A 25,612-nucleotide genomic window follows, 5' to 3' on the forward strand; every position below is an offset into this window, starting at 1 on the left:
CAAGTAAATAATAAAAGAAAATAATTCCTTTTGTTTTTTTTTTCAAGGCTGGTGTTGGCATTTGCATTACATTTTATTTTATTTTATTTTATTTTATTACCTCCAGGGTTATCACTGGTGCTCAGTGCCTACACTATGAATCCACTGCTCCTGAGGACACTTTTTTTTCCATTGTTGTTGTTGTTGGATAGGACAGAGAGAAATTGAAAGAGGAGGAGAAGACAGAGAGGGGGAGAGAAAGATAGACACCTGCAGACCTGCTTCACTACTTGTGAAGTGACGCCCCTGCAGGCGGGGAGCAGAGGGCTCCAAGCAGGATCCTCACACCCATCCTCGTACTTCCCACCATATGTGCTTAACCCGGTGCACTACCACCCTGCACACCGTTACTTTAATTTTTGCTTGTCTGTGAAAGCTTTTACTCTTCCTCCCATTCTATTCATTTGTTTGTTTGTGTTTATTACTATTGTTATTTTTACCAGAGCCATACTCAGCTCTGGTTTATGGTGGTGGTGGTGGTGTTGGGGGTGATTGAACCTGGGAACCTGAGATGTTGGAGCCTCAGGCATGAGAGTCTCTCTCTCTCTCTTTTTTGTTTCCAAGATTTATTTATTGATTGATTGGTGAGAAAGATATGAGGAGAGAGAGAAAAAGAACCAGACATCAGGCTGGTAAATGTGCTGCCGGGGACTGAACTCGAGACCTCATGCTTGAGAGTCCAATGCTTTATCCACTGTGCCACCTCCTGAACCACCCTCCCATTCTAAATAGTTATCTGACAGAATATTCATGATCAGCAGTCCATTTTAGAGCTCTGAACACCATATGCCCTTCCCTCCCTCCCTGCATGGTTTTTGCCATATGTCCTAGAACTTAAGCTTAAAGGGACTCTCTTATTTTTTAATTACTTAATTAAATGATTAATCAATTAATATTTTAGTTATTTAACTTATTTTTATCTTTTTTCTGAGACAGCGGGAAGCAGAGGGGTGATCAGTGGAGAGGAGCTGGAATTCCAAGCCACCCCAAGGAGCTTCATTATCTTTCTGAGGGGATGAGCCCTCCCCTTCCCACCCTTGCTAGCTGCTTCTGCCCTTCTGGAGTCCCCCATGTGTAGACCAGCCATCCCTCACCTTCAGTCTCTCCCTCTCCCCACAGTACAGAGGTGAGAGGGCATACAGAACATACAGGGGCCTGGCAGATACATTGGGAGGATGGTCCTCAGGGTCTAGAGGTGCTAGGTGAAAACATTTTAACAAGACTTACAATTCAAACTACACTGAGATTCCATCTCACACCTGAGTGAATGGCTTACATCAACAAACCAGGAAATGGCAGGTGTTAGAGAGGTTGTAGAGGAAAAAAAAAAAACTCGGTTACATTGCTGGTGGGAATGCAAACTGGTAAAGCCCTTTTGGAAGACTGTATGGACAGTCCTTAAACAAATAAAAATAGTGCTCGCTTCAGCAGCACATATACTAAAAAAATTGGAATGATACAGAGAAGATTAGCATGACCCCTGCACAAGGATGACATGCAAATTCATGAAGTGTTCCATAAGAAAAAATTTAAAAAATTAAAATAGGGAGTCGGGCAGTAGCGCAGCAGGTTAAGTGCGTGTAGCACAAAGCTCAACCAGTATTAGGATCCCAGTTCGAGCCCCCGGCTCCCCACCTGCAGGGGAGTCACTTCACAGATGGTGAAGCAGGTCTGCAGGTGTCTATCTTTCTCTCTCCCTCTCTGTTTTCCCCTCCTCTCTCCATTTTTCTCTGTCCTATCCAACAATGACGACATCAATAACAATATCAATAATAACTACAACAATAAAACAAGGGCAACAAAAGGAAAAAATAATAAATAAATATTTAAAAAATAAAATAGAACTACGTTCTGATCCACAATACCCCTCTTAGGCATTTGTCCAGTGTCGACATTCAAATACGAATTTGAAGAGACATATGCAGCCCTATGTTCATAGCTGCATTATTCACAATAGCCAAAGAATAGAAGCAGCCTAAAGGCCCATCAACAGATGATGACTGGCTGAAGAAGTGATGGGATATATGTTCTATGAAGTATTACTGTCATCAGAAAAGATAATTTTGTTTCCTTTGGGTCAAAGCTGAGGATGACTATGCTTAGAAAAATAAGAGATGAAAGACAACTACTAGGTGGTCTCACTCATCTGTGGAATCTAGAGAAGTGATTTACATGAACTTGCCAAAAAAAAAAATTCAAGCAAAATAGAAGCAGTCAAACTGTAAGACTTGTGAGAACTCTGGTGTTTATCTTTGGGAGCTGGGAGAGTCGAGATACAGAACTTTGGTCACCTGGGGCCCTAGTCAGGGAGCCCTGGGATTCCCACACAGACATGATGGGCCCAGACCTCTAACAGACACCTCTCGTCATTGTCACTGGTCACCTCCATCAGGAACAACATAATGGACCCCTTTGTGGGCCCCTATAGGACCTTGCCCCCTATATGGGTTGACAATGGTAGGGAATGTTCTGTTCTCCAAAGGGAGGTTGGACAACATACTCTACCTACCACCTGAGGAAGATGGGTCCTGAAATTAGTGCAGCCTGGAATATTCCTAGCCATGTCCACAGAATGAGAGCTCAGACCCACAGGGATACAGAGGTTACATAGGCCCCTTTGCTGAATATGGGCCCCAGATCAAATCGATGGTGTTTACAGTTAACAATATTTATATACTTTCCCCATATTTGGGGGCTACTCTCTTCCCTGATGCAGCTTTCTAGTCCTTTTTCTAACTATGACACCATCTCCCCAGACAATAACTTGGGTCCACCTGCATATTAGATGTCAGACACAGGCAAAAACTAGTAAAGTCATGGGCCCCTTGGAATATACCTAAAATAGACCTACTCGCTTTTTCCAAAACAGAGACCCTAAATCTTCATCTGCAATATTCTTGCCTTCAGGTTCATGACTAGTCAACAATCTGTTCTGCTTTATATCTTAACTCTTTTTCAGCCACCAGGTTCCAGATGAGACCGTGATGCCAGTCTGACTTCCCTGGGTAGATGATCCCAACAATGTGTCCTGGAGCCCCTCCTCCCCACAGCCCTGTCCCACTAGGGAAAGAGAGAGACAGGCTGGGAGTATGGATCGACCTGCCAATGCCCAGGTTGAGTGGAGAAGCAATTACAGAAGCCAGACCTTCCACCTTCTGCAAATCATAATGAGACTGGGTCCATATTCCCAAAGGGATAAAGAATAGGAAAGCTATCAGGGAAGGGGATTGGATAGGGAGTTCTGGTGGTGGGGATTGTGGCAATTGTACCCCTCTTATCCTATGGCCTTGTCAATATTTCCATTTTATAAATAAAAATTAAAAGAAAGGGGAGTCAGGCGGTAGCACAACGGGTTAAGCGCAGGTGGCGCAAAGTGCAAGGAACGGCATAAGGTTCCCAGTTCGAGCCCCCGGCTCTCCACCTACAAGGAAGTCGCTTCACAGTAGGTTGGAGGCAAAAAAAGAAGAAAAAAAGTTTGAAAAACACAGTCCCTCTCCTTCTCTGGCAGGGGAGACGGCTGTGGGTGTACTAACCTCACTGCTCTCCCAGCCATGTCTCTTCCTCAGTGAGTGATTACCTTCCTCTTCTCAGAGGAACCTCTGTGTGACAAGCCACAGACCAGGTCATTTGGGAGCCACCGGAATGCTCACAAAGCAACACACTGTCCCCTTGGTTCTAAACCTCAGCTAATGGGGGCTGGGGTGGTGGCGCATCTAGTTGGGTGCATATGCTACAGTGCACAAGGACCTGGGTTTGAGCCCCTGGTCCCCACCTGCAGAGGGAAGCTTTGCAAGTGGTGAAAGAAGTCTGCAGGGGTCTCTCTGTCTCTCCCTCTCTCTGTTATCCCCTTCCCTCTCGATTTCTGGCTGTCTCTATCCAACAGATAAATAAAAATAATTAAAATAGATAAACCTCAACTAATGGTCTTTGCTAAGATTCCTCGTTTTATTTATTTTATTATGTTTTTAAGGAGTGTCAAAGCAGTAAATTTCCTCCTTCTATTCAGCCTTCTGAATCAAATTGTTGAGCTTGTTCTGTAAAGAAACAGTTTTCGGGACCAGGTGGTGGCACACCTCGTTGAGCGCACATGTTACAGTGCACAAGACCTGGGTTCAAGCCCCCTGTCCCCACCTGCACAGGGAAAACTGTGCAAACCGTGAAGCAGAGCTGCAGGTGTCTCTCTGTCTCTCCCCCTCTCTATCTCCACCTTCCTCTAGATTAAACAACTTTAAAACAAAATTGAAGGAAAAAAATGAACAGTTTTCCATAGAGGTCCAGGCTGGGGTTGTGGATCGACCTGCCAATGCCCACGTTTAGTGGAGAAGCAATTACAGAGGCCAGAACTCACATCACCTGTACCCCATAAAGAGTTGTGGTCCATACTCCCAGAGGGCTAAATGATAGGGGAAGTAAACCACAGGGCTCTGTACCACCATACTAGCAAGACCCAAAGTATTGGGTCACCAGGAAACTTGTTTTTTTTAAAGATTTTATTTACTTATGAGAAATATAGGAAGAGAGAGAAAGAACCAGATATCACTCTGGCACATGTGCTGCCTGGGATCAAACTCATGCTTGAGAGTCCAAAGCTTTACCGCTCCACCTCCCAGACCACAGGAATCTTGTTTTCATACCATCAATGAAAGGGAAGTGAATCTGGAACACACCAGAGGAAGCCAGGCACAGTTTTGCTTATCTGGGAGAGAAGAGGAAAAAAGGAAAGACACTCAGAAGTAGTAATAGGTGCAGGGATAAGTGAGAAAGGGGTTGAAGGAAGGATCATTGGGAAAAAAATAGAGAAAAAATATATACATATAGCTATTGATAGTTATAGAATCAGTCCATACAATTGGTGACCATGCAGTTTCCAGTGAAGGGGATGGGAACCAGAACTCAGGTGATGGGAACTGTGTGGAATTGTACCCCTATTATCTTACAACTTTATAAGTCAGTATTAACTCACTAATAAAAGAAAATGAAGAACAGCTTGCCTTCATCAACAAGGTGCAGTGCCTGGAACTAGACTTCAGAAAAACAAGAGGGGCCATGTCCCTTTCTGTCGAGGACAGAGAACTAGTGAATCTCACAGTGCGTCTCACTGTGTCTGCCTGACACTTTTGACAGATGGACACGTGGACTTTCACAGGTTTGATTCTTTTCCAGAAACTTGATCTGATGCTCAAACATCCCCCCTTTGGGTCAGCAGGAGCCTCTTCATAATGAATCCCTGGAACTTGACAGGACCCCAGGGGGCTCTGAAGGGTCCCCATTTCCTGGTCCTCCCAGATGTCCCCAGTTTGTCTTGTGCATTTCTAAGCCCTACCCAGGGGGCACCCAGATGTCAAGACTCCCTGGAGCCACACGTGAGACATGCTATGGAGAGATAAGCCTCTTCTGAGAGGGCAAACCACTGTTATCCAGGTGTTTATTGACAGGATGAGGAAACAGCATGATAGTTATCCAAATGGCTTTCCTGCCTGAGGTGCCGACGTCCCAGGTTCAGTCCTCAGCACCACCATAATCCAGAGCTGAGCAGTAACAATAATAGTAAAAGAAAACCATCAAGTTGTTTTATTTTTACCAGAGCACTGCTCAACTCTGGCTTGTGGCGGTGAGAGATTGGATTGAATTTAGGGCCTTGGAGCCTTAGGCAGGAGAGTCTCACTGCATAACCACTGTGCTATTTTCCCCACCTGTTGAGTAATTTATTGCCGATAGGCCAATAAGCAGTGGCCAAAACTAGCGAGTCCAGTTATTCTTAGACAACAGTAGAGAGAACTGATAGAAACTTATTCTTCCAGTTCGAGCTATAAGAGTACACAGTCTCACAACAAGGGCAACAAAAGGAAATAGATTAATAAATAAATTTTTAAAAAATCTTTAAAAAAAAAGAACACATAGTCTCACATTCCCTTTTTGGGTCTGTAATTCATACAGAGAATACTTTCATCTTTTATAATTGCCTTATGGCAATGTCACAGTTACCTGTTTAACTTATAAATCAGATGTTTTACTTTATGTCAGGTATGCTTTTTTTTAAAATTTACTTGTTGGACAGAGAGAAACTAAGAGGTGAGAAGGAAATAGAAAGGGAGAGACAGAGAGACACCTGCAGCCCTGCTTCACCACTCATGACGCTTTCCCCCTGTAGGTGGGGAACGGGGGTGTGAACCCAGGTCCTTTCGCACTGTAATGTGTGCGCTTAACCAGGTGTGTGCCACCACTTACCCCCACTCCCCCCCGCTTCATTTTCTTATTAAGGTTTTTTTCTAAATATTTTATTTATTATTTACTAGATAAAGACACAGAGAAAATGAGAGGGAGGGAGATGGAAAGGGAGAGAGAGAGACAGACAGATAGAGAGAGAGACCTGCAGTATTGCTTTACCACTCATGAAACTTCCCCCCAGCAAGTGGGAGACTGAGGGGCTTGAACCCTGGTCTCTGCACATTGTAACGTGCCTTTTACCCAAAGCACCACTACTGGCTCCTATAGCTGCTTTTAACAACCTAAGAGCATCTACTTACGTGTTAACGCTACCAGGTACAACCATCTCAAAGTGCAGTGGTTCCTGCGATAAGATTATTTAGCTTCCTTGGGGGAGGCAGTCTGGTGTGTTTGGGAGGGGCATTGTGGATGTGTTTTGCTTGCCTGTATCAATATGGTGTTTGTTGGGCTTTAGAAAGCATGTCAACCCACAGTGCTCTTCAACTGTGTGCACCTGACACACAGTACTATGACTCAGTGCTAACTCAGCGCTACTTCCAGATTAAAAAAAGGGGGCGGCTGGGGAGATAGCCTAATGGTTACATAAGTGACCATTAAGCCTGAGGTTTTGAGCTCTGAGGTTCAATCCCCAGCACCACCATCAATCTGAGCTGAGCAGTGTTCTGGTAAAAATAAAGCAAACAACAACAGGGGAGGAAAAGTTAAAAAAAAATGTTATCAAACCCACCCCCAACAAGAGGCTATCACACATAACGTAATACCAAAATTGTGCATTTTGAAGTCACTCGAACTAAGTTTTTGCTCTGTGAGCTCTCTAGGCTGGTCGAATTAGGCTCATTTACTTTAGCTGGTTCTCAATTTTGAGAGAGGTGTGGTGTTTTAGTTTTGTTTTTTCTTAAGTTATTTAAGACACAGATATATATATATATATATATATATATATATATATAACTTACTTAACAGAAGTAAGCAATTGCGTTAGTTTCTAGTGTACTTCACAGTTTACTTTTGCTTGTTTGTTTTTTAGAGACAGGCAGAAAGAGAGAGTGAGAGAGACCACACATCAGAGCTGCTTTCAGTGTGCTGAGGGCTGGGCTCAGATCTGGATTACATGCACGGTAAAGCAACGCACTATGCAAGTGAACTAGGATTCTTTATTTTAAAAAATTTTTTTTAAATATTTATTATTTATTCATTCTCTTTTGTTGCCCTTGTTGTTTAATTGTGGTAGTTATTGTTGTTATTGATGTTGTCGTCGTTGTTGGATAGATTGGACAGAGAGAAATGGAGAGAGGAGGGGAAGATAGAGAGGGAGAGAGAAAGATAGACACCTGCAGATCTGCTTCACCGCCTGTGAAGCGACTCCCCTGCAGGTGGGGAGCCGGGGGCTCAAAGCAGGATCCTTATGCCGATCATTGTGGTTTGTGCCACCTGCACTTAACCTGCTGAGCTATTGCCCGACTCCTATTAGCTTTCTTTTTTCTTTTTATTTCTTTATTGGGGAGCTACTGTTTTACAGTCAACAGCAAATGCAATAGTTTGTCCATGCATAACATTTCCTAGTTTTCCACATAACAATACACCCCCATTAGGTCCTCTGCCATCCTGATCCAGGACATGAGCTTCCTCCCACCCACCCACCCCAGAGTCTTTTACTTTGGTGCAATACACCAACTCCAGTCCAAGTTCTGCTTTGTATTTTCTCCTCTGATTTTGTTTTTCAACTTCTGCCTGTAAGTGAGGTCATCCCATATTCATCCTTCTGTTTCTGACTTCATTTAACATGATTTCTTCAAGCTCCATCCAAGATGGGCTGAAAATGGTAAAATCACCACCTTTAATAGCTGAATAGTATTCCATTCTGTATATAGACCACAACTTACTCAGGCACTCATCTGTTGTTGGACACCTGGGTTACTCCCAGGTTTGGGCTATTACAAATTGTGCTGCTATGAACACAGGTATACACAGCTATTTTTGGATGGGTGTCTTTGGTTCCTTAGGAGATATCCCCAGGAGAGGAATTGCAGGGTCATAGGGAAAGTTCACTTCTAGCCTTGGGATGGTTCTTCAGACTGCTCTCCACAGAGGTTGGACCAATTTCCATTCCCACCAGCAATGCAGGAGGGTTTCTTTGTCCCCGCAACTTCTCCAGCATTTGTTGCTACTATCTTTTCTTTTTTAAAAAAATATTTATTTATTTCCTTATGTTCCCCTTGTCGTTTTATTGTTGTGGTTATTATTGTTGTGGTAGTTATTATTGATGCCGTCATTGTTGAATAGGACAGAGAGAAATGGAGAGAGAAGGGGAAGACAGAGAGGGGGAGAGAAAGATAGACACCTGCAGACCTGCTTCACCACTTGTGAAGTGACTCCCCTGCAGGTGGGGAGTCAGGGGCTGGAACCTTATGCTGGTCCTTGTGGTTTGCACCACCTGTGATTGATAACAGTGATCTTGTTACACATAAGAAAGATGCTGTGAGAGGCCAAGCGGTGACACACCTGGTTCAGCACACACACTACAGTGTATGGTCCTGGATTCAAACCCCAGGTCACCACCTGCAGGGGGAAAGATTCAAGGGTGGTGAAGCAGTGCTGCAGGTGTCTCTCTGTCTGGCTTCTTTCTACCGCCCCCTCCTTTCCCAATTTATCTGTCTCTATCAAATAAATAAAAAATTTAAAAATTGTAAAAGTGACTGGAATTTAAAGAATCTCAGGTTCATGCGAGAGAATCCCTTGTTGAGAGACCGTCAGAGAGAGTTCATGAAGGAGAACCCCCCGGCAGAGGCAAAAAGAATTTTCTACAGCAGTGACGAGAACAATGCGCCAAGCTTTCCTTTCCCCTGAGGAATGGCATGGATGTAAGTGTGGGAACTGAGATGGGTGTGGGGAGGATCTCTGCATCGCCACCCTGTGGTTCTGACCTGGAACAGCAGGTCCAGCTCAACAAAGGGGCCTGTGAAATAGCTCACTTAGTGGGCTCCTTTGCCAAGTGATTGACCCAGGTTCGAGCCCAGCCACCATCACATTGAAGAATGCTTTGGTGCTGGCTTGATAACAATGATCTTGTTACACATAAGAAAGATGCTTTGAGAGGCCAAGCAGTGGCACACCTGGTTCAGCACACACACTACAGTGTATGGTCCTGGATTCAAACCCAGGGTCACCACCTGCAGGGGGAAAGATTCAAGGGTGGTGAAGCAGGGCTGCAGGTGTCTCTCTGTGTTGTTCTCTCTCTACTTCCTCGTCCTTTCTTAATTTCTCTGTCTCTATCAAATAAATAAAAAAAATTAAAAATAATAAAAGTGACTTGAATTTAAAAAATGTAAAATGTTAAATGTTAAAAAGAAAGAAAGAAAGAAAGAAAGAAAGAAAGAAAGAAAGAAAGAAAGAAAGAAAGAAAGAAAGAAAGAAAGAAGGAAGGAAGGAAGGATGGAAGGAAAAGAAAGACTAGCTTTGAGTTCACCAAAGAACAAATAGGTGTCAAAGACAAAGGCCAAGTCCTTGGTGTTAACATGGGTGCTTTGAGTCTAGAGGAAGTGGCAAGAGCTAGGAGGGCTGCCTGGAGGAAGCAGCCCTTCAGCTGGGCCTTGAAGAGTATGGGAAGAGTTTAGAGAGCAGCAGGAGGGTGGGGTGGGTGTGGTGGTGGCTGGCTCATTAAAGGAAGGCCTTGGCCTGCACCCAGGACAGTGAGGTGGGGCAGAGGAACTGGGGGTGCAGGGGCCTGCTTTGACAGCCCCTCTCCCCGCACCGCGCCTCCCTGCAGATGATCTACATCGGCACCATCGGCATAGGCACACCCCTCAGAACTTCTCGGTGGCCTTTGACACAGGCTCCACAGACCTCTGGGTGCCCTCCATCTACTGCCCGAGCCCTGCCTGCGGTGAGTGCGCCCCCTGGCGGTGAGTCCCCTCCTGGCCAACCAAGAAGGCCGGCACTCACACCCCCTCTTCCCTCCCACCCTGTCTCTGCAGTCAACCATCCCAAGTTTGATCCCAGACTCTCCTCCAACTACCTGAACTCCAGCCGCCCCGTGAACGTGGTTTATGGCACGGGCGGTATGTCCGGCATCGTGGGCTATGACAATGTGCAGGTACCAGCAGCGAGAGGGGGTCTGGGCACAGGGAGGGGGGAAGCTCAGGGGCCCCCCAAAGCCTCATAGCAGCTGAACACCTGTCCCCCCACATGGATGGGTCTCTGGGGAGACAGTGTCCCTGCTGGCACTCCAACCCCAGAATGACAGACAGGTGGTGATGAGGGGGCCCTTGCGGTGTGGGAGGGGCACACATAGGCTGCAGTCCCCCACCCCCTGGCAGGTTCACAGGCTGATTTTGCTGCAAGCAGGGGAGTCGCTTCCCAAGCGGTGAAGCAGGTCTGCAGATGTCTATCTTTCTCTCCCTCTCTTTGTCTTCCCCTCCTCTCTCCATTTCTCTCTGTCCTATCCAAAAACAATGACAGTAATAACAACAACAACAACAATCACAGGGGCAACAAAATGCAAGAAACAGCCGTCAGGAGCAGTGGGTTCATAGTGCAGGCACTGAGTCCCAGCAATAACCCTGGAGGAAGAGGAAAAAAAGAGAGAGAGAGAGAGAGAGAGAGAGAAGCAAACAGCGTGTTTCATGATGAATCTGTTTACTTTAAATAGCAGCACTTAGCCTGAGAATCAACTGCTGAGCCCAGGGCTAGGCATGCACAGCACCGCCATTACTGACGGCATCTTGGGTCTGAGATCCTGAAATCAAGATTTGGAGGACTGGCTGGTGTTGCTGCTGACTCCTCGTAGCAGGTGACTCCCCTGCGAGGCTCGTCTAGCTGCCAGCCTGTCCTTGTGCTCTGAGTCCTAAAGTTCGGCGACCACACAGGAATCACGTGGAGGAATCAGTCTCGCATTGCTCGCGGGGCCTCCTGCAACATTGACTAGAGTCAGAGGCAGGGTCCCTGGCAGGGGCCAGAAATGTGTCTGACGTGTGTATATGTCCGCAATGAGGGGCCTGCTGCGTTTAGACTGCCGTTGCCAGGCCGACCCTGTTGTTCCCCTGGTCAAAGACAGAGAAGTAGAGGCGCAGGAAGACATCTCCCAGGGTCCAGGGCTCGTTTTGGTACCAGCCCTGCCCCATCCAGTCAAGGTTGCTGAAGTAGGAGTTCCATCTGTTGCCCTGCAAGAGACACACCTGGGTCAGCTCAGGCCACCTCAAACCCTCCTGCACCTGGGGCCACCCCCCCACCTCCTGGGCAGCCTCTTCCACACCAGGCTGCTGCCTGCCCCCAGCCTTGTGTTTCCATGGGGTGGTCTCCCGGAGTCTGCAGTCCTCTCACACTGCACCCCCCCCCTTGGCACAGCTTCCTGGGGGCATCATCTACAAGGGACCGGGACATACTGGCCTCCACCCAGCCAGCCTCCTGCTGTGTTCTGCAGACTGGGGACTTGGAAACTCTATCACTCTGTCTCCCACCAAAACCACTCACAAGCTCAGGGCCAGCACCCCCATTCCCAGAGGGGAAACTGGGGTGCAGCAAAAGAAGACACCGCCTAGGGTGAGGTGATGGTTTGTTCCAACCAGGATGCTTGAGAGGTGGGATTCGACTAATCATGGCAGGCCTGCCACCTACCCTGTCACCCTTCTTTCCCCCACACCCCAGCATTAGTCAGCTCTGGCTCATGGTGTGCAGGGGATTGAACCTGCGACCTCTGAGCCTCAGGCATGAGAATCTTTTGGCATGACCCTCATGCCGTCTGCCCGGCCCACTTCTATTTCAGGGATGGCTATAGAATAGTAGTAGTAGTAGTAGTTTGTGTCCTGCAATAGCACGATCGCACCACCAGGGGCGCCCTCCACCCAACCGCTGTCAGGGTCCCTGGAGCCCCCGCACCGGACGCAGGTAGGCGCTGGCCGGCACTGAGTAGTTGACACGGTTGATGGTGAAGACCAGGTCGGGCATAGTGTTCTTGTTGTCACAGGGGATGGTGACCTGCCACAGACAAAGACCAAAGGACAGAGTTAGGGGGTGTCCTTGTGGGTGTGGAACCCCTTACCCCCTCCCCACAGGGTGAACCTCACCCTGTGGGCGGAGATCTGCTGGGCCTGGAGGATGCTGTGGATGTTCCAGATGTCTCTCTGTGGGCCAAACAGCAGGGATGTGCCTGTGTCCAGTATGGCCTGGCAGCCACCGTGACAGGCCACTACCTTCCCGTTCATGGAGACGCTGCCAGGGATGGAGGGAAGCCTGGGTGAGGCAGACTCCTGGCGCCCCTCCCTGACCAGAACACCCTTCTCCAGGCCACACCTCTCCCTTCCTTGTACCTGATGCAACTCGCTCAGATCAGGATGCTGGTCAGTGCTGGGGTGTGTAGACACACAGGGTGACACGCATGGGGACTCACCTGTCCACAGTGATCTGCCAGAACTGGCGCCTGGTCACGGGGATCCAGTGCAGTTCCCCGGTGTAGTAGGAGTGGTCCACCCCGCCGAGCATCACAGTGCTGCCCTCCTTCATTCCTCTGGGGGTGGCGAGAAAGGGGGCACAGAGTGAGGGGCACAGTGTATGTGTGGACTTGTATCAAGCTCAGGAGCACACCCAGCCCAGAGGACTACTCCTCACACCCTCAGGTTATTTCCACTTTTCAGAGTTAAGGGGGAGGGAAACTGAGGCAGAAGATGAAGGGAGGCCTGGGGGACCTGCCCAGGACTGAGTCAGATGCATATAACTGCACATGGCAATGTTTCAATAAAGTTTCCTTTGCAGCAAGCAAGTGGTGGGCCAGATCTTTCTCCCTACCATCATAGTTGCCTGAGCTCTGGATGGAGTTGGTTTCAGGAAACTTCTGGATCAGGGAGCCTATGCAGCCTCTCAGAGAGCAGCCCAGACTCACCTGCTCAGATAGAAGGCAAAGACATTTTCTGAGATGAGGTTTTGCTCCCACAAGGTGTCAAAGAAGGGAGTCGTCCCTTCAGTGGCAAGACCAGGGTATGCCAGGCCCAGGATGCTATCGAAGGATGTAAGGACAAATTCATACCCTGGCTCCACCAGGCTCAGACCAAATCCCTGGCTCACGGCAATGAGATTCCAGATCTGTGGAGAAAGGGGTGGGGCCCCCACTTAAGGGTTTGGGAAGAGAGTGGGGCTGGAAGTGGCAGAGGCAAGAGGCAGAGCCTGGCTGTGCCCTGGTTGTGCCTTGGCTGAGCACTGATGGGAATTCAGCCCTGTACCTCCATCCCAACACCTGCTCACACATCTCATGTGACCCTTCTCCCATATTGTTTTGTGTGGGACCGAAACTCAGAGGAGGCCAGAGGGCTCCACCTACAGGACCAAATGAGTAGAGCAGGAGAGCCTTTGTCTTCAGTATGGTCAGATCATAGACTGAACAGTCACCATGCACAAAGACCAGGGTTCAAGCCCCCAGTCCCCACCTGCAGGGATGAGGGGGGTGATGCTTCGCAGGCAGTGAAGCAGAGCTACAGGTGTCTCTCTTTCTGTCTCCCTCTCGACCTCCCCTTCTCCTCTCAATTTCTTTACTCTATTGAATAAAAGAAAGGAGAGGAGGAAATGGCTACCAGGATATAACCCTAGTGCAGAGAGAGAGAGATTAAAAGGCTGAGGGTGGCTCTCAGTGGGTAGAGTGAGCATCTGCACTGCCTAAGGCCCTGGGTTTCATCCCCAGCAGCACATGGACAAGCAATGCAATGTTCCTTCCCTCAAAAATAAATCTTATTTTGTGAAGGTGTGATTGAAGTGCCTGGCACATCTGGAAAATCAAAAAGTGGTTTGTCTTGCTCTGCTTGCAGCAAACTCAGCCTTTGAACCTGCCAGGGGGTGGGGGACTGCAGCCTATGTGTGCCCCACCCACGCCCCAAGGGCCCCCTTCATCACCACCTGTCTGTCATTCTGGGGTTGGAGTGCCAGCAGGGACACTGTCTCCCCAGAGACCCATCCACGTGGGGGGACAGGTGTTCAGCTGCTATGAGGCTTTGGGGGGCCCCTGAGCTTCCCCCCTCCCTGTGCCCAGATCCCTCTCGCTGCTGGTACCTGCACATTGTTATAGCCCACGATGCCGGACATACCGCCCGCGCCGTAGACCACGTTCATGGGGCGGCTGGAGTTCAGGAAGCTGGAGGAGAGTCAGGAGTCGAACTTGCGGTGGTTGACTGCAGAGACAGGGTGGGAGGGAAGAGGGGGTGTGAGTGCAGGCCTTCTTGGTTGGCCAGGAGGGGACTCACCGCCAGGGGGCGCACTCACCGCAGGCAGGGCTCGGGCAGTAGATGGAGGGCACCCAGAGGTCTGTGGAGCCTGTGTCAAAGGCCACCGAGAAGTTCTGAGGGGGCGTGCCTATGCCGATGGTGCCGATGTAGATCATCTGCGGGTGGTGCCGTGCGGGGAGAGGGGCTGTCAGAGCAGGCCCCTGCACCCCCAGTTCCTCTGCCCCACCTCACTGTCCTGGGTGCAGGCCAAGGCCTTCCTTTAATAAGCCAGCCGCCGGGAGTCGGGCGGTAGCACAACGGGTTAAGTGCAGGTGGCGCAAAGCAAAGGACCAGCTTAAGGATCCAGGTTCCAGCCCCGGGCTCCCCACCTGCAGGGGAGTCACTTCACAGGCCGTGAAGCAGGTCTGCAGGTGTCTGTCTTTCTCTGCCCCTCTCTGTCTTCCCCTCCTCTCTCCATTTCTCTCTGTCCTATCCAAGAAGGATGGCATCAATAACAACAACAATAACTACAACAAGAAAACAACAAGGGCAACAAAAGGGAATAAATAAATAAAATACTTTTTAAAAATAAAAATAAAAAAATAAGCCAGCCACCACCACACCCACTGCACCCTCCTGCTGTTCTCTAAACTCTTCCCATACTCTTCAAGGCCCAGCTGAAGAGCTGCTTCCTCCAGGCAGCCCTCCTAGCACTTGCCACTTCCTCTAGACTCAAAGACAGCCATGTTAACACCAAGGATTTGGCCTTTGTCTTTGACACCTACTTGTTCTTTGGTGGATTCAAAGCTAGTCTTTCTTCTCCTCTTTTTTTCTTTCTTCCTTTCTTCCTTCCTGTCTTTTTTTCTTTTTAACATTTAATGTTTTAAATTTTTTAAATTCAAATCACTTTTATTATTTTTAAATTTTTTATGTATATGATAGAGACATTGAGACATTTTTTATGTATATGACAGAGAAATTGAGAAAGGACAGAGAGGTAGAGCGGGAACAATGCAGAGAGACACCTGCAGCCCTGCTTCACCACCCTTGAATCTTTCCCCCTGCAGGTGGTGACCCTGGGTTTGAATCCAGGACCATACACTGTAGTGTGTGTGCTGAACCAGGTGTGCCACCGCTCGGCCTCTCAAAGCATCTTTCTTATGTGTAACAAGATCATTGTTATCAAGCCAGCACCAAAGCGTTCTTCAATGTGATGGTGGCTGGGCTCGAACCTGGGTCAATCACTTGGCAAAGGAGCCCACTAAGTGAGCTATTTCACAGGACCCTTTGTTGTGCTGGACCAGCTGTTCCAGGTCAGAACCACAGGGGGGCGATGCAGAGACCCTCCCCGCACCCATCCCGGTTCCCACACTTACATCCATGTGGTTCCTCAGGGGAAAGGAAAGACTTGGCGCCTTGTTCTCCTCACTGATGTAGAAAATTCTTGCTGCCTCTGCCGGGGGTACTTCTTCATGAACTCTCTCTGAAGGTCTCTCAACAGGGGATTCTCTCGCATGGACCCTCCTCAGAGGGATTCTGGACACAGCATGTGGACAGAGGACAAAAGACAGACAGACAGACAGACAGAGGTCAGGTGCTGTGTGCCACACCTCAGCTGCCCCACCAGACTGCCTCCCCCAAGGAAGCTAAATAATCTTATTGGGGTGCATTGGATCGACCTTCTCGTGGTGCATCCCGTGAGTCCCCATTCATTGGGGAAACTGACGATCCTTCCTAGCCGACTGAATCCACATGGATCCCAGTCACTTTCAAAGCCATTTAACTGGCTACGGAAGAAGGGCAAACGCTAGAAGAAGAAGATTGCGGGAACCACTGCACTTTGAGATGGTTGTACCTGGTAGCGCTAACACGTAAGTAGATGCTCTTAGGTTGTTAGAAGCAGCTATAGGGGCCACCAGGGTTCAAGCCCCTCAGTCTCCCACTTGCAGGGGGGAAGTTTCACAGGTGGTAAAGCAATGCTGCAGGTCTCTCTCTCTCTCTCTCCGTTTCCATCTCCCTCTCCCCCTCTCATTTTATCTGTGTCTCTATCTAGTAAGTAATAAATAAAATATTTAGAATAAACCTTAATAAGAAAATGAAGCAGGGGGAGTGGGGGTAAGTGGTGGCACACACCTGGTTAAGCGCACACATTACAGTGCGAAAGGACCTGGGTTCACACCCCTGTTCCCCACCTACAGGGGGAAAGCGTCATGAGTTGTGAAGCAGGGCTGCAGGTGTCTCTCTGTCTCTCCCTCTCTAGCTCCTTCTCACCTCTCAATTTCTCTCTGTCCAATAAGTAAATTGGAAGCAGGTATAGAAGCATACCTGACATAAAGTAGAAAACATCTGATTTATAAGTTAAACAGGTAATTGTGACACTGCCATAAGGCAATGATAAAAGATAAAAGTATTCTCTGCATGAATTACAGGCCCAAAAAGGGAATGCGAGTCTGTGTGTTCTTCTTCTTTTTTTTTTTTTTCTGTGTGTTCTTCTAACTTGAACTGGAAGAATAAGTTTCTGTCAGTTCTCTCTATTGTTTTCTAAGAATATCTGCAGACTCTCTGAGAAGCCTAGACCAAGTAGATCAGAAGCAACCAATAGCACAGCTATATACAAGACTCTGGGTACTGTACAGCAAACCCTAACAAAAGGACTTTTCAAAGTTAACCCAATTACCAAATAATATGATGATAACATTAACTATCGATTGTCTTTTTGAACCCTAAGACAGCAGGAACCTCACATCTCCACTATAGAGCCTCTACTCCCCCCAGTCCTGGAACCATTGGATAGGGCCCACTTTCCCATATGCTTCTCCCAGTCCATATCAAATAATATTGCATCTGCTGATCACAACCTAATCAACACAGTGATTGCCACCTCAACATGCTTCACTTCAAACTGTGTCCAGAGACTTCACATGTGGAATGACAACCCTTCAGCTTCATTACTCGGGTGAGACCTTTCCTTTCATAGTATTCTCTAATTCCATCCCAGGTGGTTCACTTTCTAACAAAGTCCCAAAACCTAGATATACACCAGGTTCTGTGAGAGACAGCATATGTTCACACGTATCCATAAACTACTGCAAAATATATACCTGAAAGCAGAAGTACACTAGAGTATGCAGTGAGTATCCCCCTAACACTTCCTCTCCACTATTCCAAGTTTTGGGTCCATGATTGCTCAACAATTTGTTTGGCTTTGTATGTTAACTCTCTTTTCAGTCACCAGGTTCCAGATGTCATCAGGATGCCGGCCAGACTTCCCTGGACTGAAGACCCCACCAATGTGTCCTGGAGCTCTGCTTCACCAGAGACTCACCCTACTAGGGAAAGAGAGAGGCAGACTGGGAGTATGGACTGACCAGTCAACGCCTATGTTCAGCGGGGAAGCAATTACAGAAGCCAGACCTTCCACCTTCTACAATCCACAATGACCCTGGGTCCATGCTCCCAGAGGGACAGAGAGTGGGAAAGCTATCAGGGGAGGGGGTGGGATATGGAGATTGGGTGGTGGGAATTGTGTGGAGTTGTACCTCTCCTACCCTATGGTTTTGTTAATTAATCCTTTCTTAAAAGAAAAAAAAAAGAATATCTGGACCCCCTAGCTTTGGCCACTGCTATTGGCCTATCGGCAATAAATAACTCGACAGGTGGGGAAAATAGCACAGTGGTTATGCAGTGAGACTCTCCTGCCTAAGGCTCCAAGGCCCTAAATTCAATCCAATCTCTCTCACCACCACAAGCCAGAGTTGAGCAGTGCTCTGGTAAAAATAAAACAACTTGATGGTTTTCTTTTACTATTATTGTTACTGCTCAGCTCTGGATTACGGTGGTGCTGAGGACTGAACCTGGGACTTTGGCGCCTCAGGCAGGAAAGCCATTTGGATAACCATCATGCTGTTTCCTCATCCTGTCAATAAACACCTGGGTAACAGTGGTTTGCCCTCTCAGAAGAGGCTTATCTCTCCATAGCATGTCTCACGTGTGGCTCCAGGGAGTCTTGACATCTGGGTGCCCCCTGGGTTGGGCTTAGAAATGCACAAGACAAACTGGGGACATCTGGGAGGACCAGGAAATGGGGACCCTTCAGAGCCCCCTGGGGTCCTGTCAAGTTCCAGGGATTCATTATGAAGAGGCTCCTGCTGACCCAAAGGGGGGATGTTTGAGCATCAGATCAAGTTTCTGGAAAAGAATCAGACCTGTGAAAGTCCACGTGTCCATCTGTCAAAAGTGTCAGGCAGACACAGTGAGACGCACTGTGCGATTCACCAGTTCTCTGTCCTCGACAGAAAGGGACATGGCCCCTCTTGTTTTTCTGAAGTCTGGTTCCAGGCACTGCACCTTGTTGATGAAGGCAAGCTGTTCTTCATTTTCTTTTATTAGTGAGTTAATACTGATTTACAAAGTTGTAAGATAATAGGGGTACAATTCCACACAGTTCCCATCACCTGAGTTCTGGTTCCATCCCCTTCACAGGAATTTTAGAGAGGGACAGACAGACAGAGAGACACCTGTAGCGCTGGTTCACTACCTGCCAAACTGGCCCCTGCAGATGGGGACTGGGGGCTTGAACCCAGGTCCTTGTGCATTGTAACATTTGTGCTCGACCAGGTGTGCCGCCATCCAGTCTTTCTTTCTTTCTTTCATTCCTTCCTTCCATCCTTTTTTTCTTTTCTATTTTTAAAAAATATTTTATTTATTTACTTAATGAAAGAGAAACACAGAATGGGGGAGAGAGAGAGAGAGAGAATGATATCAGAGCACTACTCAGCTCTGGCTTATGGCGGTGCTGGGGATTGAACCTGGGACCATGGCTGTAAGCAGGAATCTTTTTTGCATATGCTTTCTCCCCTGCCCATTGCTGTCTCTTTGATGCTCAAGAAAGGTCCTGGTGCTCTGAAGTTCCTGGTAGGGAATGAAACCACTCACCCCAGAGAGGATCTTGCTCTGCCCTCTGCATGGAGACAAAGGGAGCCCTAGGCGGCCCCCCAGGGAAAGGCTGAGTGTTGGCTGGGTGCCCTCACACTGTGAACTGAGTTCTAGTCGCTAGACCTCAAGGGCAGATGCTGATGCTTTGGCCCAGGAGTACCTTTGAGAAGGGACAGAGGAACCAGAGTCTCCCCAGCGGTTCAGGAACATCCTCTGGGTCTCAGGGCTCTGGCTAACACACACCCTGACCCCTGAGCAGTGTTGTGCAGGATCCCTGGTTCTTCTGCCTCAGGTTTCCAGCAACCCCCAGAGGCTGCTGAATTCTGGGGAGTGGGCTCCTTGCTGGCAGCTCACAAGTGAAGTGAGTGAGGAGGTGTGAGGTGAGATGGCGCCTGGTGTCCCCTGGGGACAGTGCTGTGACCCTGTGGGAGGGAGACTACAAGTGAAAACGTTGTCATTCCTTGAGCTTGACAGCCTGGGGCCTTTGCAATTGCTGTGCCTCTGGTCCGGAATGCTCTCCTTCCTCGCTCCCTCCCCCTCTCTCTGCCTTCTTCCTTCCTTCCTTCCTTCCACCCTTTCTCCCTTTCCGTCCTTTCACTTCCCTTCCTCTTTTCTCCCTTTCTCTCCCTTTCCTCTCCTCTGCTTCTTCCCACGTTTCTTCTCTTCTCTTGCTTCCTCCCTTTTCTTTATTTTCTTTTCCTTTTTTGTTACCCTTGTTGTTTTTATCATTGTTGTAGTTATTATTTTGTTGTTGTTGTCGGATAGGACAGAGAGAAATGAAGAAAGGAGGGGAAGACAGAAATGGGGAGAGAAAGACAGACACTTGCAGACCTGCTTCACTTCTTGTGAAGCGACCACCCTGCAGGCGGGGAGCCCAGGGGCTTGAACATGGATCCTTACGCCGGTCCTCGAGGTTTGCACCATGTGCACTTAAGCCACTGCACTACAGCAGGACACCCCTCCCTCCCTTTTCACTTTCTGCCCTTCTCCTCTCTCCTTCCTTCCTGCCTCCCTTTCTCTTTCTTCCTTTCTCTTTCTTTTTTTTTAAAGATTTTACTATTATTATTCATTTATTTATGAGAAAGACAGGAGAGAGAAAGAACCAGACATCACTCTGGCACATGTGCTGTGGAGATCAAACTCAGGACCTCATGCTTGAGAGTCCAAACCTCTGTCACTGCATTACCTCCCAGACCACACCTTTTTCTTTCTTTTCTTTCCCTTTCCTCCCTCCATCCCTCCCTTCATTTTGGGGGCTTTTGGGGACTTCACGCCTATGTGACTCCACCAGCCTGGGTAGCCTCTTTATCCCACCCTCCGTTCTATAGATAGAGGGGAGAGGAGAGGGAGACACTGTAGCTCTGCTTTATCACTCAGGAAGCTTCTCCAGTGCACGGTGCTCCCCTGTGGGCTGGGGGTTCCTGTCAGTCCTACCAGGGAAGCTGCTTCCTGGCTCCTCCCTTCTAGCTTAAGAACTATTACTTCTGGGGCTGGAAGGTGGCACACTCTGTTGAGTGCACATGTTACAGTGCACAAGGATCTGGGTTCAAGCTCCCGGCCCCCACCTGCACGAGCAGTGAGGCAGGTACCACTTCATCTCTATCACCCTTTTCCCTCTCAATTTCTCTCTGGCTCTATCCAATAAATAATAAATAAAATAAAACATTAAAATATTACTTCTTATTTCATGAGAGGGAGAGAGAGACAGAGATCAGAGGACTTCTCTGGCATATGCAGTGCTTGGGATTGAACCCAGCGCCTCCTGCCTGCAAGTCCTGTACTCTACCGCTGACTCCACAGACTGTTCTTCTCCCAGATGTCTGCACATCTGGCTCCTTGGTCACATTCAGCTAATGTCTGTTATTGCCCACTTTTTTTCTTGCTTTTGTAATTGTAAATTAATGGTTTGCAGTCAACAATAAAATGCAGTAGATTTAGTTATTTTTAATTTTTATTTATTTATTGGATAGGGACAGAGAGAAATTAAGAAAGGAGGGAGAGATAGTGAGGGAGAGAGACAGAGAGAGACACCTGCAGCCCTGCTTCACCATTAGCAAAGCTATCCTCCTGCAGGTGGGGACCAGGGGCTTGAACCTGTAACCTTGCACACTGTAATGTGTTTGCTTAACCAGGTGTGCCACAGCCAGGCCCAAAATACAGTGGTTTGTATGTGTGTAACATTTCTCAGTTTTCCACCTAACAATTCAACCCCCTCTAGGTCCTCTGCCATCATGTTCCAGGAGCTGAACATGGCTCACTTTAGAGTCCTTTACTTTGGAGCAATGCACCAAATCCAGTCCAAGTTTTGCTTTGTGTTTTCTTATTTTTCAACTTTTTTTTAATTTATCACTGGTGATTTAAAAGTGATCGACAATTCGACTTCCGGAGGCGGAGCTACAAGCAGCAGATTGCTTTCTCTCCTCTCCTCTCCTCTCCTCTCCTCTCCTCTCCTCTCCTCTCCTCTCCTCTCCTCTCCTCTCCTCTCCTCTCCTCTCCTGGATCAACTAGGAATACCAAAGGAGACCACCCGGGACCGAAACAAGACAGGACTAGAATGACCACAGGAACCCAGTAAATCACCTGTGAGTACAAACACGCGTTGCTGGTGACAGAGAGGGGAGAGGGGCATAAGGAGAGATTAAGTGACTGCTAACAGTTCAGCAGTTTATCAGTTGAGACACCACCTCCAGTCTGCTGCACAACAAGGGGACAGCTGAAGGGAGGAAAGGACTCCCCAGAGACTCACCAAGTGCAACTCTGAGTCTCCATTGCTACTACCCTCAGAATCTGGAGCAGTGGCAGGGAGGGACACCAGGGGACAGAGATCTAACCGGGAAACTCAGGAGAAGACCTATACCTCGGTGGCATAGCGGAGGGGCTGTGAAAGTCTCTTTGCATAACCACTAGATTATCTCTGCCACACCCTGATTTATCTCTTGGTCAGGAGTCAGTGATTAAGCTAAGAAGCCTATTGATAGTTTAAAAGCCCTCAGGCTCCCAAAGCCTACAGGGAAGAAAAAAAAGAGGCTTTTACACCACTGAGCTCCAACTCAGGGATTGAAAAAACTGTTAACATATATAAAATGGTTAAAACAACAAGAAAAAATATTGGAGACTCAAACCAGGACAAGAGTCCAGCTAAAAGTCCTCCTGAGGGTGAAGCACAAAACAACGAGTTCAACATCCAAACATTAGCTAAGGAAATAATAATAGGAGTAAAGAATTTGAAAAAATTGTAATCAGAAATGCAGGAACAACAAATGAGAAGAAGTCAAACTCTCCTTGCTCCTGCCTGACTGCTATGGTAAGAACTTCCAACTCTGTGTTGAATAGTAATGCTGATAGAGGGCAGCCCTGTCTAGTACCTGATCTGAGGGTAAATGCTTCCAGTTTTTCACCATTGAGTATGATGTTGGCTGTAGGTTTGCTATATATAGACTCCACTATCTTCAGGAATTTTCCATCTATTCCCATTTTTTGTAGTGTTTTGATCATAAAGGGATGTTGTATTTTGTCAAAGGCTTTCTCTGCATCTATTGATATGACCATGTGGTTTTTGGTCTTGCTTTTGTTGATGTGGTGGATCACATTGATTGATTTATGTATATTAAACAAACCTTGCATGCCTGGGATAAACCCCACTTGGTCATGATGAACAGTCTTTTTGATATACTGCTGTATCTGGTTGGCTAGAATTTTGTTCAATATTTTAGCATCTATGTTCATCAGAGATATTGGTCTGTAGTTTTCTTTTTTGGTTGTGTCCCTGTCTGCTTTTGGTATCAGGGTGATGTTGGCTTCATAGAAGCTGGCAGGGAGTATTCCAGTGTCTTCAATCTTCTGGAAGACTTTTAAAAGTTGAGGTATTAGTTCTTCTTTGAAGGTTTTGTAGAATTCATTTGTAAAACCATCTGGTCCAGGACTTTTATTTTTGGGGAGATTTTTGATAACTGTTTCAATTTCATTAGCTGTGATGGGCCGGTTCATGTTATCCACTTCTTCTTTACTTAGTTTTGGAAGCTGGTAGGTATCTAGGAAATCGTCCATTTCTTCCAGGTTCTCTAGCTTGGTGGCATATAGTTGTTCATAGAAGCCTCGCATGATATGTTGAATTTCTGCAGTGTCTGTTGTGATATCTCCTCTTTCATTTACTATCCGATTTATTTGGGTCTTCTCCCTTTTTTGTTTTGTGAGTCTGGCTAAATGTTTGTCGATTTTGTTTACTCTTTCGAAGAACCAACATTTACCTTTCGTTGATCTTTTGTATGGTTTTCCTATTCTCAATGTTATTTATTTCTGCCCTAACTTAAGTGATTTCTGACCTTCTCGTTGCTTTAGGGTTCCTTTGTTGTTCTTCTTCTAGGTCTTTAAGATGTGCAATCAGGCTGTTTATTTGTGCTTTTTCTTGTTTCCTAATGTGTGCTTGTATAGCTATGAACTTCCCTCTTAGGACTGCTTTAGCTGTGTCCCAGATATTTTGATAGCTTGTGTCTTCATTTTCATTGAAATCTCGAAACATTTTGATTTCTTCCTTGATTCCCTCTTTGACCCAGAAGTTGTTAAGAAGTGTACTGTTGAGCTTCCACATTTTGGGACTGTTACTAAACTTTTGTTGATTGTTAAGTGTTAGTTTTATTCCACTGTGGTCTGAGAAGATGCTTGGGATGATTTCAGTGCTCTTGAATTGGCTGATGCTGTCTTTGTGGTCTAATATATGGTCTATCCTTGAGAATGACCCATGTGGATTTGAGTAAATGTGTATTCCAGTTTCTTGGGATGAATGACTCTGAAAATGTCCAATAGTTCTAGTTTATCTATCTCTTCATTTAGCTCCCTTATGTCTTTATTGATTTTCTGCCTGGATGATCTGTCAAGTTGAGAGAGTGGGGTGTTGAAGTCCCCTACTATGATTGTGTTACTGTTAATATATTGCTGTAGCTCTTTCAGTAGAAGTTTGATGCATTTACATGGCTTCTCACTGGGTGCATAGATGTTAATAATTGTTAAGTCCTCTTGATTGACTGATCCTCTGAGCATTAAGTAGTGTCCATTCCTATCTTTTTTAATCTTATCTATTTTAAAGTCTGTCATGTCAGCTATGAGAATAGCTGTTCCTGCCCTTTTTTGTGGGCCATTGGCATGTATGATAGTTTTCCATCCTTTCACTTTAAGTCTGTGTTTGTCTTGTTGAGTTAGGTGGGTTTCCTGTAGACAGCATATTGTTGGGTTGTGTTTTCTTTTTTAATATATATTTATTTTATTTATTTATTTATTCCCTTTTGTTGCCCTTGTTGTTTTATTGTTGTAGTTATTATTGTTGTTGTCGTTGTTTGATAGGACAGAGAGAAATGGAGAGAGGGAGGGGAAGACAGAGGAGGAGAGAAAGATAGACACCTGCAGACCTACTTCACCACCTGTGAAGCGACTCCCCTGCAGGTGGGGAGCCGGGGTTCGAATTAGGATCCTTATGTCAGTCCTTGTGCTTTGCACCACCTGCGCTTAGCCCACTGCACTACAGCCCGACTCCCGGGTTGTGTTTTCTGATCCATCTTCCTACTTGTGTCTCTTAATAGGTGAATTCAGGCCATTGACATTTATTGATATCAAAGATTGAAGATATATATTTTTAAATATTTATTTAATTTATTTATTCCCTTTTGTTGCCCTTGTTTTTTATTGTTGTAGTTATTATTGTTGTTGTCGTTGTTGGGTAGGACAGAGAGAAATGGAGAGAGGAGGGGAAGACAGAGAGGAGGAGAGAAAGATAGACACCTGCAGACCGGCTTCACCGCCTGTGAAGCGACTCCCCTGCAGGTGGGGAGCCGGGGTTCGAACCGGGATCCTTATGCCGGTCCTTGTGCTTTGCGCCACCTGTGCTTAACCAGATTGAAGATATTTTAACACCATTCTTGTAGAGTTTTAGACTGTTCTGATATATGTCCTATTTATGGTGGTCTGACTGTTTATAGAAGACCTTTCAGAACTTCTTTCAGGGCAGGCTTGGTGATGGTTGCTTCCTTCAACTGTTGCTTGTCTGAGAAGGTTTTGATGCTTCCATCTAGTCTGAATGACAGTCTAGCAGGATATAGTTTTCTTGGCTGAAAGCCTTTCTCATTGAGCACTCGATAGATATCTTGCCATTCTCTTCTGGCCTGTAGTGTTTGTATGGAAAAGTCTGCTGCTAATCTTATGGGTTTTCCTTTGTAGGTGACTCTTTGTTTTTCTCT

General features: G+C 46.9%; 1 protein-coding gene and 1 non-coding gene across 2 annotated transcripts; one reads left to right on the forward strand and one right to left on the reverse strand.

Annotated features, from left to right (window-relative positions):
- The first annotated feature begins 1,454 nt into the window (after positions 1–1,454).
- On the forward strand, positions 1,455–1,564 carry LOC132534128 (U6 spliceosomal RNA). Its single transcript, XR_009545806.1, has one exon. It is a non-coding gene; the product is annotated as a U6 spliceosomal RNA (small nuclear RNA).
- Positions 1,565–11,270: 9,706 nt separating this feature from the next.
- LOC103116488 (pregnancy-associated glycoprotein-like) lies at positions 11,271–15,966 on the reverse strand. The gene is given in 9 exon segments (XM_060175751.1): positions 11,271–11,426; positions 11,994–12,068; positions 12,142–12,240; positions 12,330–12,474; positions 12,653–12,769; positions 13,142–13,341; positions 14,299–14,417; positions 14,509–14,626; positions 15,880–15,966. Coding segments are annotated over 9 exon segments (1,116 nt in total).
- Positions 15,967–25,612: the final 9,646 nt, after the last annotated feature.

This window comes from Erinaceus europaeus, chromosome 17 (genome assembly GCF_950295315.1).
Source record: "Erinaceus europaeus chromosome 17, mEriEur2.1, whole genome shotgun sequence".
Classification (NCBI taxonomy): Eukaryota; Metazoa; Chordata; class Mammalia; order Eulipotyphla; family Erinaceidae; genus Erinaceus; species Erinaceus europaeus.